The sequence below is a fragment of the Oncorhynchus mykiss genome, chromosome 12 (genome assembly GCF_057628025.1).
Source record: "Oncorhynchus mykiss isolate SJ-2025 chromosome 12, ASM5762802v1, whole genome shotgun sequence".
NCBI classification, from domain to species: domain Eukaryota; kingdom Metazoa; phylum Chordata; class Actinopteri; order Salmoniformes; family Salmonidae; genus Oncorhynchus; species Oncorhynchus mykiss.
Genome location: NC_143033.1, coordinates 39,934,140 through 39,949,318, shown reverse-complemented (window position 1 = coordinate 39,949,318; position 15,179 = coordinate 39,934,140). Strand labels below are relative to the sequence as shown.

General features: G+C 42.6%; 2 protein-coding genes across 3 annotated transcripts in view; both read right to left on the bottom strand.

Moving 5' to 3' along the window:
• The window catches only part of mks1 (MKS transition zone complex subunit 1), a 120,962-nt gene extending 110,865 nt beyond the window's left edge, over positions 1 to 10,097 (bottom strand). The window contains exons 1-2 of the mRNA XM_090192475.1: positions 9,860 to 10,097; positions 8,295 to 9,650 (exon numbers count right to left, since the gene is read on the bottom strand). Of these exons, the coding sequence (XP_090048601.1) occupies positions 8,295 to 8,353 (59 nt within the window). The 5' untranslated portion in view covers positions 8,354 to 9,650; positions 9,860 to 10,097. The remainder of the gene's footprint in view (positions 1 to 8,294; positions 9,651 to 9,859) is intronic.
• Positions 10,098 to 12,603: 2,506 nt separating this feature from the next.
• LOC149979171 (uncharacterized) lies at positions 12,604 to 14,731 on the bottom strand. Of its 2 annotated transcripts, XM_090192474.1 has the most exons (7): positions 14,517 to 14,731; positions 13,815 to 13,876; positions 13,663 to 13,737; positions 13,492 to 13,530; positions 13,306 to 13,380; positions 12,900 to 13,004; positions 12,604 to 12,809 (listed from the first exon to the last, which is right to left on the bottom strand). In XM_090192474.1, the coding sequence occupies exons 2-7, from the start codon at positions 13,866 to 13,868 to the stop codon at positions 12,657 to 12,659; spliced, it is 501 nt and encodes a 166-aa protein (XP_090048600.1). In that variant the 5' UTR covers positions 13,869 to 13,876; positions 14,517 to 14,731; the 3' UTR covers positions 12,604 to 12,656. The 2 variants fall into 2 exon arrangements, with proteins under 2 accessions (XP_090048600.1, XP_090048599.1); XM_090192473.1 differs by lacking the exon at positions 14,517 to 14,731 and having other exon boundaries at positions 13,815 to 13,895.
• Between the last annotated feature and the right edge of the window lie 448 nt (positions 14,732 to 15,179).

The window sequence follows — 15,179 nt, the reverse complement described above, 5'->3', positions numbered from 1 at the left end:
TTATTATTATTTATTGATTATATTTTATTTTTCAGTATCAAATGGTGAAAAAATGTTTACAGTTTAAATAAGGATACATTTTTTTTTTTTTTTTCAGGCAAATTGATGCACTTTAAGTCTTTTCTGTTACAGACTAAAAACAATGTTAATAAAGTTATTTGTTGTAAGTTGATCTATATTTCTTTCTTTTTTCTTTTTTTGTTTTCTTTAATGTTAATAAGGATAAAATGTTATGCAGAGGTGTACTTATAACAATTTTATAGACAAATGATGCTATTTACAGTCGCGGCAGCGAGTTGGGGGGCGCGAAATGTTGACTTCTTCCTAGGGGGGGCATAACAGAAAATAATTGAGGAGCACTGGCCTACGGGCAGGGAGACCCGGGTTTGAGACAAAAAGGGGCATTACACCATTGCTGTTTGCAAAAAAACACTACATTGGTGGAAGCAGTGGAATTGTGCTTTGGGAGAGGTGTGCACATTTCATGGGCAGGATCTGTACCTGGGCCTCCTATGGGAAAAACCAGTGTCTTGACCATTAGACCAAGAGGTCAGTGTCTTGAGCTGAGGGTGACACTGATTTTAAAGTTGCACGCAGGACTACCTCATTACCAGATCATGAGACAGACTCATGTTTGCTACGCACATGGGATAGTGTAAAGGGAACTTTGCCTAGGAAGCCCATGCTAGAAGTGTTAGAAGGCGGAAGATAGAGAATTAGTCCAGTAACTGAAAGGTCACTGTTTTGAGTCCTGAGTCAGGCAACAAAATGTGTGATTTGATCTGAACTGGCAGATCTGTGACCAACCCCTTCAGAAAAACAAATTCCCTTTGTTCCCCGTAACATGGACTAATAAAGTTGTACTGGCGCCAGAGAGGATGGCTGCCGTTTTATTGGCTCTTAACCAACCATGCTATTTTGTTAGATTTTTCGCTTTGATTGAAACTTATTTTGTACATAATGTTGCTGCTACCGTCTCTTATGACCGAAAAGAGCTTCTGGACATCAGAACAGCGATTACCCACCTTGAATTGGACAAAGAATTTTTGTTTAATGAGTCAGACGAGAGGGATTTACTCCAGACACCTGAACAGGCCCTCATCCCCGTCATTTGTAGGAAAAAATATGTAGATTTCGCAGAAGGAGATCGGGGTGGCATGTGAGGATTTATCGACAAGTGGCTAATCTGCCTTGCCATCCGTACTGTTGGCCAACGTACAATAGCTGGAAAATAAATGGGACAAACTAAAAGCATGTATATCCTACCAACGGGACATTAAGAACTGTAATATCTTATGTTTCACAGTCGTGGCTGAATGACATCATAACATACAGCTGCCGGGTTTTACACTATCGGCAGGGTAGAAAAGCATCCTCTGGTAAGACAAGGGGTGGCGGTCTATGTATATTTGTAAACAACAGCTGGTGCCCGATATCTAAGGAAGTCTCAAGGTTTTGCTCGCCTGAGCTAGAGTATCTCATGATAAGCTGCAGACCACACTATCTACCTAGAGAGTTTTCATCTGTATTTTAGGTAGCTGTCTACACATCACCACAGACCGATGCTGGCACTAAGATCGCACTCAATGAGCTGTATACCGCCATAAGCAAACAGGAAAACGCTCATCCAGAGGCGGCACTCCTAGTGGCCGGAGACATTAATGGAGGGAAACTTAAATCAGTTTGACCTCATTTCTACCAGCATGTTAAATGTCCATCCAGAGGGGGAAAAAACTTTAGAACAACTTTACTCCACACACAGAGATGCGTACAAAGCTCTCCCTCCATTTGGCAAATCTGACCATAATTTTAGCCTCCGGATTCCTGCTTACAAGCTAAAATTAAAGCAGGAAGCATTGGTGACTCGGTCAATAAAAAAGTGCTCAGATGAAGCAGATGCTAAACTACAGGACTGTTTTGCTTGCACAGACTGGAATATGTTCCTGGGATTCTTCCGATGGCACCACATTAGTCACCGGCCTCATCAATAAGTGCATCGATGACGTCGTCCCCACAATGACTGTACGTACATACCCCAATCAGAAGCCATGAATTACAGGCAATATCTGCACTGAGCTAAAGGGTAGAGCTGCCTCTTTCAAGGAGCGGGACTCTAACCCGGAAGTGCTGTGTATTGATATTCTAGTTTTGTCCCATTAGGGCACCTGTAAACCCCCCTTGCTTACCTACGTTTTAATGCTTGGAATGTTCTCCCTGTGAAATGCATTAAACAATGCCCACGTTAATTTCTACTCCCGTCTCATGTCCTGTCCTTATATTAGTTGTATAAGTAATACAGTGTGCTATACAACAGGAAGCTTATAAGAAATCCCACTATGCCCTCCGACGAACCATCAAACAGGCAAAATGAAAATACAGGACTAAGATCGAATCGTACTACACCGGCTCTGACGCTCGTCAGATGTGGCAGGGCTTGCAAACTATTACAGACTACAAAGGGAAGCACAGCCGAGAGCTGCCCAGTGACACGAGCCTACCAGACGAGCTAAATAACTAATATGCTCGCTTCGAGGCAAGTAACAATGAAACATGCATGAGAGCATCAGCTGTTCCAGACGACTGTGTGATCACGCTCTCCGCAGCCGATGTAAAACCTTTAAACAGGTCAACATTCACAAGACCGCAGGGCCAGAAGGATTACCAGGCCGTATACTCCGAGCATGCGCTGACCAACTGGCAAGTGTCTTCACTGACATTTTCAACCTCTCCCTGTCTGAGTCTGTACTACCAACATCTTTCAAGCAGACAACCATAGTCACTGTGCCCAAGAAAACTAAGGTAACCTGCCTAAATGACTACCAACCCGTAGCACTCACGTCTGTAGCCATGAAGTGCTTTGAAAGGCTGGTCATGCCCCTAATCAAAACGAAACAAAACGGCCTAAACCCAGCCGTCAGAAAACACAGAAAATGTAACTTCTTTCAATGTGTCAATCACTCTCGAGTCATCTGGGACCCACGAGCTAAGCCCAAGGGACTATTAGGGGGGCACTTGAACATTCGTAGTGTCATTCCAAAAAGTGATCAAATTCAACATCTACTCACAGACTCCAACCTTGACTTTCTCTGCCTCTCAGAGACATGGCTCCATAAACACTCTCCATATGCTGCTTTGATTGTGCCTGGCTACAATGTTTTCAGGAGAGACAGGATTGAAGGAAGAGGAGGGGGTGTAATGATTTACATTAAAGAACATATCCGATGTAAACAAATTGAGTGGTCATGTGATAATGAACTAGAATGTATCAGCCTGAACGTTACACTGTCTCCCCAAATGTCTTTTACCCTCATTGGAATGTATAGGCCACCTTCCACCAAAAGTGTGTTTTTTGATCAGTTTAATACCATGCTTAGGGAATGTGATTTTGGGAAAGAGGTCATCTTAATGGGAGATTTTAACATTAATTATGAAGACAAGTGTTGTAGGAAAACCCTCAAACGAATCACTAATACCTTTGACCTTACACAGCTAGTTAAAGGGCCAACCAGGGTGACTTGTTGCTCTAAAACACAGATTGATTTGGTGTTCAGTAATAAACCAGAGAGAGTGACTAAATCATTCAATATGGTTACTGGGCTATCTGATCATAATCTGACACTTATAGCCAGAAAGCTGTCTAAGAGCAGGTTTAACCTCTCTACTGTTAGATTGCCGGATCAACTCAGAATACCTAAGAGTGAATTAAACTATTTTGAAAAAGCAATTAAGGGAATAAACTGGAATGATCTCTTGTCCTATACAGACGTGGAAGCTGATAGTCAGGTTTTTCTATCCACAATCCAGACTACAATAAATGGCTTCCTAAAGAAAATCAAATCCAAACCTGGCCAAAAGAGCACTCTTCCTTGGCTAAATGGAGACATCTGGAAATTGATGAAAGAATGAGATTATGCTCTAAAAACAGACCTACAATCCAAATTAGAGCATGACAGACGTAGGTTTACCATGTTGAGAAATACGGTGATGAAAGAAATTAGACAGGCCAAGGCAAACTTCTTTATTAACATAATTGGTGAAGCAAAGGGAAATTCTAAATTGATATGGGAGAATCTAAAAAAGTTAACAGGGAAAGACCATAGTAACACTGCAAAAAGACTAGAAATCATGGTGAATAACAATCTAACACAGGATGCAGTCGAAATAGCAATAGCCTTCAATTCCTACTTTATTGACTGTCAGTGCACTGACACAGAACCCCTCCACTTGTTTCCTGGGCCCAGTGCTAGTGAATGACACTCAACCTGTCTTCATAAGGGAGGTTTCTGAGTCAAAGGTGAACAAGGTGATTAGCTCACTAAAGAACTCTAAAGCCAAAGATGTGTTTGGGATGGACTCTACCTTTCTTAAAAACTACAAAGAGTCACTCATTGGCCCCATTACTAAGGTCACCAACACATCTATTGGTCTCTATTGGTGTGTTTCCAAGGGTATGGAAGTCGGCCATAATAACGGCCATCTTTAAATCAGGCGACCCTGCTGAAGTGAGTAACTACAGGCCCATTAGTATACTACCTGTGGTGTCAAAGGTTGTTGAAAAGTGTGTAGCAGAACAACTGATTGCCCACCTCCAACAACAGCCCCTTCACATTACACTCCATGCAGTTTGGCTTCAGAGCGAAACACTCCACAGAAACGGCCAACTGCTTTCTTCTGGAAAATGTGAAGTCCAAGATGGACAAAGGGGGTGTTGTGGGGGCTGTGTTTCTGGACCTAAGGAAGGTTTTTGATACTGTTAACCATGAGATTCTCATCACAAAATTGTCCAAGTTCAACTTTTCCCCTGATGCCTTGAGATGGATGAAATCATACCTTGAAGGCAGAACTCAGTGTGTCAGAGTGAGCAATGAGCTGTCGCCCACTCGTAGCTATGATGTGGGCGTGCCCCAAGGGTCAATACTGGGGCCCCTCCTGTTCAGCCTGTACATTAATGATCTGCCTTCTGTCTGTACTGGGTCTGAAGTTCAAATGTATGCAGATGATACAGTGATATATGTGCATGCAAAGAGCAAACAACAAGCTGCACAAGAACTCATTACTGTAATGGTCCAGGTTACAAAGTGGCTCAGTGACTCGTGTTTGCATCTCAATGTGAAAAAAACTGTTTGCATGTTCTTCACAAAGAGGGCAACAGATGCAACTGAGCCAGATGTCTATGTGTCAGGGGAGAAGCTCCAGGTGGTATCCGATTTTAAGTACCTTGGCATCATACTTGATTCCAACCTCTCTTTTAAAAAGCATGTGAAAAAAGTAATTCAAATAACCAAATTCAACCTAGCTAATTTCCGATTTATACGAAATTGTTTGACTACAGAGGTAGCAAAACTGTACTTCGAAACTATGATACTCCCCCACTTAACATACTGCTTGACTAGTTGGGCCCAAGCTTGCTGTACAACATTAAAACCTATTCAGTCTGTCTACAAACAGGCTCTCAAAGTGCTTGATAGGAAGCCCAATAGCCATCATCATTGTCACATTCTTAGAAAGCATGAGCTCTTGAGTTGGGAAAATCTTGTGCAATACACCGACGCATGTCTTGTATTCAAGATCCTTAATGGCCTGGCTCCCCCTCCACTCAATATTTTTGTTAAACAGAAAACCCAGACATATGGCAGCAGATCCACAAGGTTTGCCATGAGAGGTGACTGTATAGTTCCCTTAAGGAAAAGCACCTTTAGTAAATCTGCATTCTCTGTGAGAGCTTCCCATGTCTGGAATACACTGCCATCAGACACACATAACTGCACCACATATCACACTTTCACAAAATGCTTGAAGACATGGCTAAAGGTCAATCAGATTTGTGAACATGGTCCCTAGCTGTGTGTTGCCGCTTTCCATGTTGTCTGTTGTCTGTAGCTTGTGAGGTGTGGAAACACTTTGTTGCTTTTATGAATTTTGTCTTGCTGCTTTTTGTTTTATGTTGCTCTGTCTGTATGCTACGTCTTGCTTGTCCTATGTTGCTCTGTATGCTATGTCTTGCTTGTTCTATGCTGCTATTGTCTATATTGTAATTGTTTTTAATAACCTGCCCAGGGACTGCGGTTGAAAATTAGCCGGCTGGCTAAAACCGGCACTTTTACTGAAACGTTGATTAATGTGCACTGTCCTTGTAAAAATAAAAATAAACTCAAACATCAACACCATTATCCCAGAAACCCTAGATCCAATCCAACAGATCCACAGATGATGCAATCTTTATTGCACTCCACACTGCCATTCACACATGGACAAAAGGAGCACCTATGTGAGAATGCTATTCATTGACTACATCTCAGCGTTTAACACCATAGTGCCCTCAAAGCTCATCACTAAACTAAGGACCCTGGGACTAAACCCCTCCCTCTACAACTGGATCCTGGACTTCTTGACGGGCCGCCCCCAGGTGGTAAGGGTAGGTAACAACACATCCGCCACGCTGATCCTCAACACGGGGGCACCTCTAGGGTGCATGCTCAGTCCCGTCCTGAACACCCTGTTTAGTCATGACTGCACGGCCAGGCACGACTCCAACACCATCTTTAAGTTTGCCGGTGACAACAGTGGTAGGCCTGATCACAGACAACAACGAGAAAGACTATAAGGAGGTCAGAGACATGACAATGTGGTGCAAGGACAACAACCTCTTCGTCAATGTGATCAAGACAAAGGAGATGATTGTGGAATACAGGAAAAGGAGGACTAACCACGCCCCTATTCTCATCGACGGGGCTGTAGTGGAGCAGGTTGAGAGCTTCAAGTTCCTTGGTGTCCACATCACCAAACTATCTTGGTCCAAACACACCAAGAGTCGTGAAGAGGGCACAACAAAGCCTATTTCCCCACAAGAGACTGAAAAGATTTGTCATGGGTCCTCAGATCCTCAAAAGAATCTACAGCTGCACCATCGAGAGCATTCTGACTGGTTGAATCACTGCCTGGTATGGCAACTGGTCGGACTGGAGCTAAGCTTTCTGCCATCCAGGACCTCTATACCAGGCGGTGTCAGAAGAAGGCCCTAAAAACTATCAAAGACTCCAGCCACCCTAGTCATAAAATGTTCTCTCTGCTACCATATGGCAAGCGGTACCGGAACGCCAAGTCTAGGTCCAAAAGACTTCTTAACAGCTTCTACCCCCAAGCCATAAGACTCCTGAACAGCTAATCAAATGGCTACCCAGACTTTTTGCACCCCCCCCCCCCCCACTGTTTTAAGCTGCTGCTACTCTCTGCATAGTCACTTTACCTCTACCTACATGTACATATTACCTCTATTACCTCGACTAACTGGTGCCCCCGCACATTGACTCTGTACCGGTACACCCTGTATATAGCCTCACAATTGTTATTTTACTGCTGCTCTCTAATTATTTGTTACTTTTATTTAAATGATCTATTTTTTACTTAACACTTATTTTTCTTAAACTGCATTGTTGGTTAAGGGCTTGTAAATAAGCATTTCACTGTACGGTTGTATTCGGCGCATGTGACAAATAAAATTGGATTTGAGATGACCTTTGCTGACGAAACAACTTGTGTTAAATATCTGTCACAAACTAGATGCATACCATTTCAGTCCTGGCCAACCAAGCTGTTGAGGTAGTCTTTATGATGTACATAATGCTGAAAGGAGGAAAAGAGAGGAGAGGTCATCATCATAGGAAATACTCTAACCTGCCTGAAAGGCTATAATAATATTTCATCAGTGTACTGTATGTACATGCATAAGGACAAATCTGACATGAGGCCACTTTGGGATACAAAAACATCTTCCAAGTTTTGATTTTGGGATGAACTATAATACAAGTATTATTACAGTGCACCAACAGTGAATAACACTACACACTCAGTCACTCACGTCTATATATGCACTGTTGCTGTTCCGTCTCCTCTGGTCTGACGCCACACCTCCCTCTTCTCCCCCTCCGTCTCAACCTTGGGTGCAAACACACAGCATCACAACACAGTAAATGGCTGAGGATGTATGAATTCTGCTACCAAGTAAGTGACCCTTACTTGAGCTAGGGGTAAAACATTTTGACTTCAGCGGGTGCGGGTCACTTGCCTGTAGGGCTCCTTGCCTTTGTTGAAGTCTGGTTTGATGGTAACCACTCCATTTCCATCTGCTCTTATCATGCAGACAAGCATTCCTTCTCTTAGCCAAGTCTGAGAAATACAATAATAAAATGCCACTTTTCAATGCCTGAATTGGAATCTACTTCAAAGTTATTACATACAAAGTAGTATAATAAGTGTATAGGCTACATAGTGGTTTTTCCCCTTGTGCTACTCACTTGCCCGCTGGTCCCATGTTCCCCATGATGTGCATGGTCTGTACAGGTGTGTTGACCATGTGGCTGGTCTTCAAAGTCCTCCGAGGGGTCCCAGGTAATCAGCCTGGACTTGGGGATGGTGCGGTCACTGCAGACCAACAGAATATCACAAACACATTTTGCATACAAGGGTATGGTGTAATGTGAACATACCGGTACACTGTTTGTCTTCAAAACAGCACGACGCATCAATGCTGCTTCAATTACATTCACTTTAATAATAATTCACTTTGGTGAGTAACAGGGACCTACACTGGGCGTCTGTCCTGTCGTCTGTGTCTGACATTGGTCATCTTATGTGCCAGTAAGGTAGGATTGGACTTGACCTGCGTCACCATACTCTGGGAATGCTGTAGTGAGTATATCAAAAACAGCTTTAAAACACTAACGTTTCTTTTGGACAGAAAATAGGTAAATGCTTTGTTTTGAATAATGAAATTGTCACGTCTGCTCCAGCTCCCTCTCTCTGACGCTCGAGGTCGCCAGGCTGCTCATCATTACTCACACCTGTTACCATTTTTACACGCACCAGCGCTTCATCGGACTCACCTGGACTCCATCACGTCATTGATTACCTCCCCTATATCTGTCACTTCCTCAGTTTCATTCCCATGTCTGCATCGATGTTGTTTTGTTTCTCTTGTCCAGACTCTGTTCGTCTTTAGTTTCATGTCTATTTATTAATAAATCCTCCCCCTATACTTGCTTCCCGTCTCCCAGAGTCTTTGGTTACAGAACCGTTACAGAAATGGAGATTCTGTTGAAAACCACCCCTTCCCAATTGGTGTAGCAGTCAGAATCGGTGTAGGTGAAAATCCTGCAGTTCCATCTGCCCCTGGTACGCTCTGAGCCATGATCTCCGTGTGGTATTGTCTCTCCAGCGGAGTCTGGCATACTGACTCACTCTGGAACAAAACCACTTCATATTGTGCACACACACACACACACCTTACTATGCAACATCAAACTATCCTAAACAGTAAATGCTTATTTGTTATAAGGACACTGACTGAACAGCTTCTCCTGCCAGCCTACCACTAACTCCTCATCATAATTTATGGCTGAAAACAAAACCAAGCTGTTGTGGTCCATATCTAGCCACCACGAAAATTACATCTACTCAACTAAGAAGCATCTTACATATTTCTGTTTCAAAACATCTAACATCATCTTGCTGTTTCAAAACAGTGTTAACACCTGATTGAGCCTGAGTTGAGGGTGTCCAGCTCAATGCCTCCCCTCTCCTGTTGAGTCCAAACCTGCTGCTGAAGGTGTTGGGAGAGGGCTGCTGTGGAGGTGACTCTCTGAATACGGATCCTGTAAACACCATTGTAAATATAAACAAAGTAAACAGGATTCTAGCTAGCTAAATGCCATGTTTTCATGGCAAACTCAGGGATCAGGTCAAGCAATATATTGGGTGTTTATCATCATCTGTTTTGAGAGCTAACGTTAGCCAACGACAGTGTCTTGCTTGTATGGCAATGCAAGGACTAAAAGCCACACAAAGGCCAACTGCAACTTACTTAATTGTAAGGTTTTTGACAGCATCCCGGGAACGATAGGCAGCCTCTCCGGTATCGGTGCTCCAGCCGTCTGCCATGTTGTAACATTAGGAACTTTATTGATGGCTAGCTAACTAGCTAGGTTAGCAACATACACACACACGCGCTATGTATGCAGTAGCAGGCAATTTTGCCAATTTTGTAGCTAGTACTTTTCACAAGCGTCTGCCTGCCTGGTTGGGTTTCTGGCGAGCAATACAACTATTTATTGGTTCACTACCGCCACCTACCGTGGCACACAGTCCAGAGCAGCAGAATAACCCCCCCCCCCCCCCCACCACCACCACTGATAACAAGTAAGATAATATCAGTATAATAATATTCCCTTGATGTAAAAAGTTTAAGAACCCCTGATGTAATTAATTAAGACAAAAATCTGTCTGACACAAATAACTGCAATTTAAAAAGCTTTATTGGAAATGCACTTTTCAAACAGCACAATTCAAGTACAGATGAGTGTAGATAAATCAGATACATGCTAATTTAGTTTAAATGTGATATATTCCTCCAGTCCCAGTTAATTTCTACTCTTTTGACATGCTTCAGACCAGATGCATGCTTCATTCAGTGTACAAGGGTCCTAAATTTGCATATCACAGTGTTTGAAGCTTTTACGTTCTGCATCTCTCTGCTGTCTTTCATCTGAAGCCATATCCTTCAAGGTCTAAACAGGTGTAGATTTCCATCTCTGTGTGGGAGACCAGATATTACAAGGAGACCAGTAAGGGGCCCTCAATTCTTCACTTTGGCCAAATGAAACCTAAGACCCCAATACCAGTGACACTGCCCTAAGGTTGGTGCTGTCCTTTGGATGAGACTGTGGAGACAGAGGTCTTATCTCTCTGTGGTTACTAAAGATGTCATGGCACTTATGACATTGGTAGAGGTGTTGACCCTGCTTCTCCTGGCTATATTTCCAGGCCTAAGCATGTCAATCCAACTCATTATCATAGGCTGTATGGGGATCAATATTTTTTAAATAATGCTGCATGTCTCAAAATATAAGAATGAGACCAATATATGTATTTTGCTAATCATAGTTCCTGTCTCTGAAATTACGTTTGTGTGTGTTGTAGGAATAACCAATACTCAAAATCTATGTGGTGTGTGTGTGTGTGTGTGTGTGTGTGTGTGTGTGTGTGTGTGTGTGTGTGTGTGTGTGTGTGTGTGTGTGTGTGTGTGTGTGTGTGTGTGTGTGTGTGTGTGTGTGTGTGTGTGTGTGTGTGTGTGTGTGTGTGTGTGTGTGTGTGTGTGGTAGAAGTAATAGTTGGCCATTATTTCTTTGAACATCTCAGTTTGGGCAGCAGCCACTGAAGAAACCTGTCAATCAAAAACCACAGGAGAATAAATAGTATTATAAACTGGGTGGTTCGATCCCTGAATGCTGATTGGCTGAAAGCCGTGGTATATTTAAGCAATAAGGCACGAGAGGGTGTGGTATATGGCCAATATACCACAGCTAAGGACTGTTCTTACGCACAACACAACACGGAGTGCCTGGATACAGCCCTTAGCCGTGGTATATTGACCATATACCACAAATCCCCAAGGTTTCTTATTGCTATTATGAATTGGTTAACAACGTAATTAGAGCAGTAAAATTAAATAATTCATCATACCTGTGGTATACGGTCTGATATACCACGGCTGTCAGCCAAACAGCATTCAGGGCTCGAACCACCCAGTTTATAACAGACCGTATACCACGGGTATGACAAAATATTTATTTGTACTGCTCTAATTAAGTTGGTAACCAGTTAATAATAGCAATAAGGCACCTCTGGGGTTTGTGGTATATGGCCAATATACCACGGCTAAGGGCTGTATCCAGGCACTCCGTGTTGCGTCGTGCTTAAGAACAGCCCTTAGCCGTGATATATTGGCCATATACCACACCTCCTCGAGCCTTATTGCTTAAGTTTGCACATACACATCAGATTGCTGCTCTTTCTCTGCTACCTCATTCTATTTCTATAATTCTCTAGTCTAGTATTCCCTGGTTATGTTCCACTTCTCCCTCCTCTATTTCCTCACCTCTTCCTCAGACTCTTCTTTTCCTCTTTCTTGTCCTCCTCCTTACTTTCTCCAACATTTCCCATCTGTTGCGTCTTACTGGCCTTCTCTTGCTTCAATTCTTTTTTGGCCTTGCCCTTCTTTTTCTTATTTACCTTCCCTTCCTGAATATTTTGGACAAGCAGATAAATTAATGTAAACTTATGGGTTCTCTCTTCTCTTGTGCTATACTAGAAAATGATTTATGCTATACTATAGAAGGACAATATTCCCTTCTTGTATTTCCTCTCACCTGTGGGGCCACTCCAGCCATTTCCTGGAGCAGCTTTCTGCCGGTCTCACTCAGGTTGGTGATGGGAGCCAGGCGAGGGCTGTGGCGGTATGGGAAGTTCTCTGTTCGGGGCAGAGCGATAATGACAGGGTTGAGAGGAGTCCGAGGCCTTGGAACATTTACTGGGTAGGGAGAGCCTACAGCAGAGGGCAGGGCCCGTAGGGCTTCAGACAGTGTCCGGTGTGCTGAGGTCACAAAGGGAGAGAGGCCATTCTTGACAGATACAGGACCTGAGACCTTCCCTGGGTTCTGTAGGACCAGAAAGTAAAGTAACATATCAGGAAAGTGCTATGTTCAACACAATCTGTAGAAATACTTTATAACTACTCTATACACATTGCAGATACATGACTACACTCAATAAGTAATTGTCTGCATCATTTCCAATCCCCCATGTATATATATAAAAAATATTTAATATGCAGAACTTACCAGGAAGTCTGACTCATCGAAGGAGTGGAGAGACAGATCATCATCCTCGTCCATATCCCTCACATCAAGCTTTGTCACCTTTCCATTCTCAACTTTCAGCTTTGGTGTCCTCCTTTCATGATCCTCATCATCACTCTGTGTATCAGAGTCAACTAGTCAGAGACCATCCTCCTCCCAGTGATGTCACTCAACAAAGACATGGACCGTAGGGTACAACTCTTTTACCTCAGATTCACAGTCAGTGAAGGAGTAGATGGAAAAGTCATCAGAACTGGAGGATGAGATCACGTCATCACATTTTCTCTCTATCAGCCAAGTCACCCTTCCAGACTGAGGAGACAGAGAAAGGCATGTACTCATGGCAGCCATAGAATACACTGGCATTGACCCTCAAGGAAATGTAGAATATGTAGGCAATCCAACATGGTTGTACAAGTAGTGAGTAATACATGGGTAAATGAACATGCAATAAATGCAACTCCCATAACATTAGGGGTGGGGCAAAAGATCTTCCATAGTACAGGATTCTTTAGCATATCGAATGGATAATTGTCAATTCAACCAAGCCAACCAAAATGGCCATATGAATCAACAGATTGAGTTGTGTCTCTATGGGAACAGCAGAGATGACCTGGCTGAGAGGCTCTGGATTGATGCTCCATCCATCCCCAGATGTCTGGTCCTGCCCATAGCTCACAATGATTGGCTGTTAACAGTAAAGAATGAATTCAACACTGCTTTGCTCATTTTGGCCTTGAATTGTGTATCAATAAATAATATAAGGACTGTTATGTGGTTGAATTTGAATGTGACTTACAGGCCTTTTGTGGATCTGAGTGGTCTGCACTGAAGTAGACTGTCAAGACAGCATTCAATGAGGTTAGATAGGGATATCTGCATTTGTTTTAATTCTGAGAACTGCAGTTTGTACATGCAGAATGCATAACTAATGTGTATGTGTTTTTGTTTCAGGTCAGATATGACTTACAGGCTTTGGCCTTCTGTGCACCTTGCCGGTTGGCCACAACACGGAATCAGGGGTGTTCACCCTCACTGGTTTCAACTGTCAACACAACACTCAATTTAAAATGTGATAATATAACAAAAACAGGACAAAACAAACAAATATTTGATATTTACCACATAAGGGCGGCGTCTTAAAGCTCTTTTGATTCTCTCATCATTACGATCCATCTTTCTTTCTGGGGGAAAAATTTCCATCAATTAACTGACTCAAAACACATCCTGACACACAGACACACACACAAAGATGGCATCCCAAATGGCACCCTATTCCCTATATATGTATGTATATATATATATGTTGGGAAGGAGGTGCACCAAAAGGCCAAAGATTACCTGCAACAACCTGAGTGAAGAAAACTATTGTACAGATTAAATCAAATCTGAACACCGTTTATGTAGTAAATTAATGCATGGTTACGTCATTTTGGGTCACAGCTTTATGACTGCGCTTAATACGTCACAAGAAAAACGCTTGTTTGGAGCCGGACTGGTGGAATCATCTTTTAACTGGTTCTTTCTCAATAACGAAAGTGATGTACTTATTATATCTTACTAACTGAGTAATGGTTGTATCGATGGTTGGTTGGACGTTTTACATAGATAGGCCAACATGATATCAATAGGAAGAAACCATTCCTTGCCAAATATTTTGTTGTATTATTGTTTTACTTTGAGTAACATTAAGGGACCACAATGGAAGCCGTTTACTTTATTGTGTTGTCCCTGGCCTGACACGTTTGATTTAATTAAACGGGTTTTATTATTTTATTAAACTGTCCAATCAAATATATATATATAACTTTCTATCTAACTCACATGAGCTGTTGAGGACTCCTTGGTCATCACATTTTAGGCACAAGCCAGCAGGTGGAAGGAAGTGTCTTTAAATGCAGCACTGCCTTTAACGCACTTCATGATCTGCGCAACAGTATCATTGTAGTTGTGAAAGTGATTAATCCAAATGCGGAAGTTCAGTACATTTGTTTTGGTTGAGCAAGCTAGCTTCTCAAGTCTTGGCTAAAGTGTTGTGCAATATTGGAGGAAAGGTGTCGTTACTGACATTTTGTAATGTGCTTGATTATCCTCTAGTAGTTTGACAAGTATGCACTGAGCATCAACATGATCACCCGAATAGTTTAGAAAGATGTGGTTCAGAGGTTCAAGAGTTTTACTCCTGAGTTCATGCTAACAAGTGGCATTGTTGCTGTCATTATAGTATTGTAATGAAACAGACAGGGAGCAGGTCTCGAACCCTCGGACCTTCTAGCCCGAGGTCCGGCGCGCTATCGACTGTGCCGCAAAAGCATGTTCGTGCGGCAGAGTCAATTTCCGTGCTTATAAACCCAGGGTCGTTACAGTATCATCAGTTTTGTTTACAGTCACTACATATTTCGGTTTATCAGAAGATGTCTAAAGTCTTGGAACTCCAGTTTTTGCCAATGGGCATGGTACCTTAGCAAGGAGGGGTTGAGTGACTCA

What these genes read in the sequence shown, in the direction of transcription:
- LOC149979171 (XM_090192473.1), bottom strand. Translation starts at nt 13,895, where the DNA reads ATGGAAATTTTTCCCCCAGAAAGAAAGATGGATCGTAATGATGAGAGA. An exon ending in TGCACAGAAGGCCAAAGCCT is followed by an intron (nt 13,531 to 13,662) that starts GTAAGTCATATC and finishes CTGTCTTGACAG; the next exon opens with TCTACTTCAGTGCAGACCAC. An exon ending in CTCAGATCCACAAAAGGCCT is followed by an intron (nt 13,381 to 13,491) that starts GTAAGTCACATT and finishes TACTGTTAACAG; the next exon opens with CCAATCATTGTGAGCTATGG.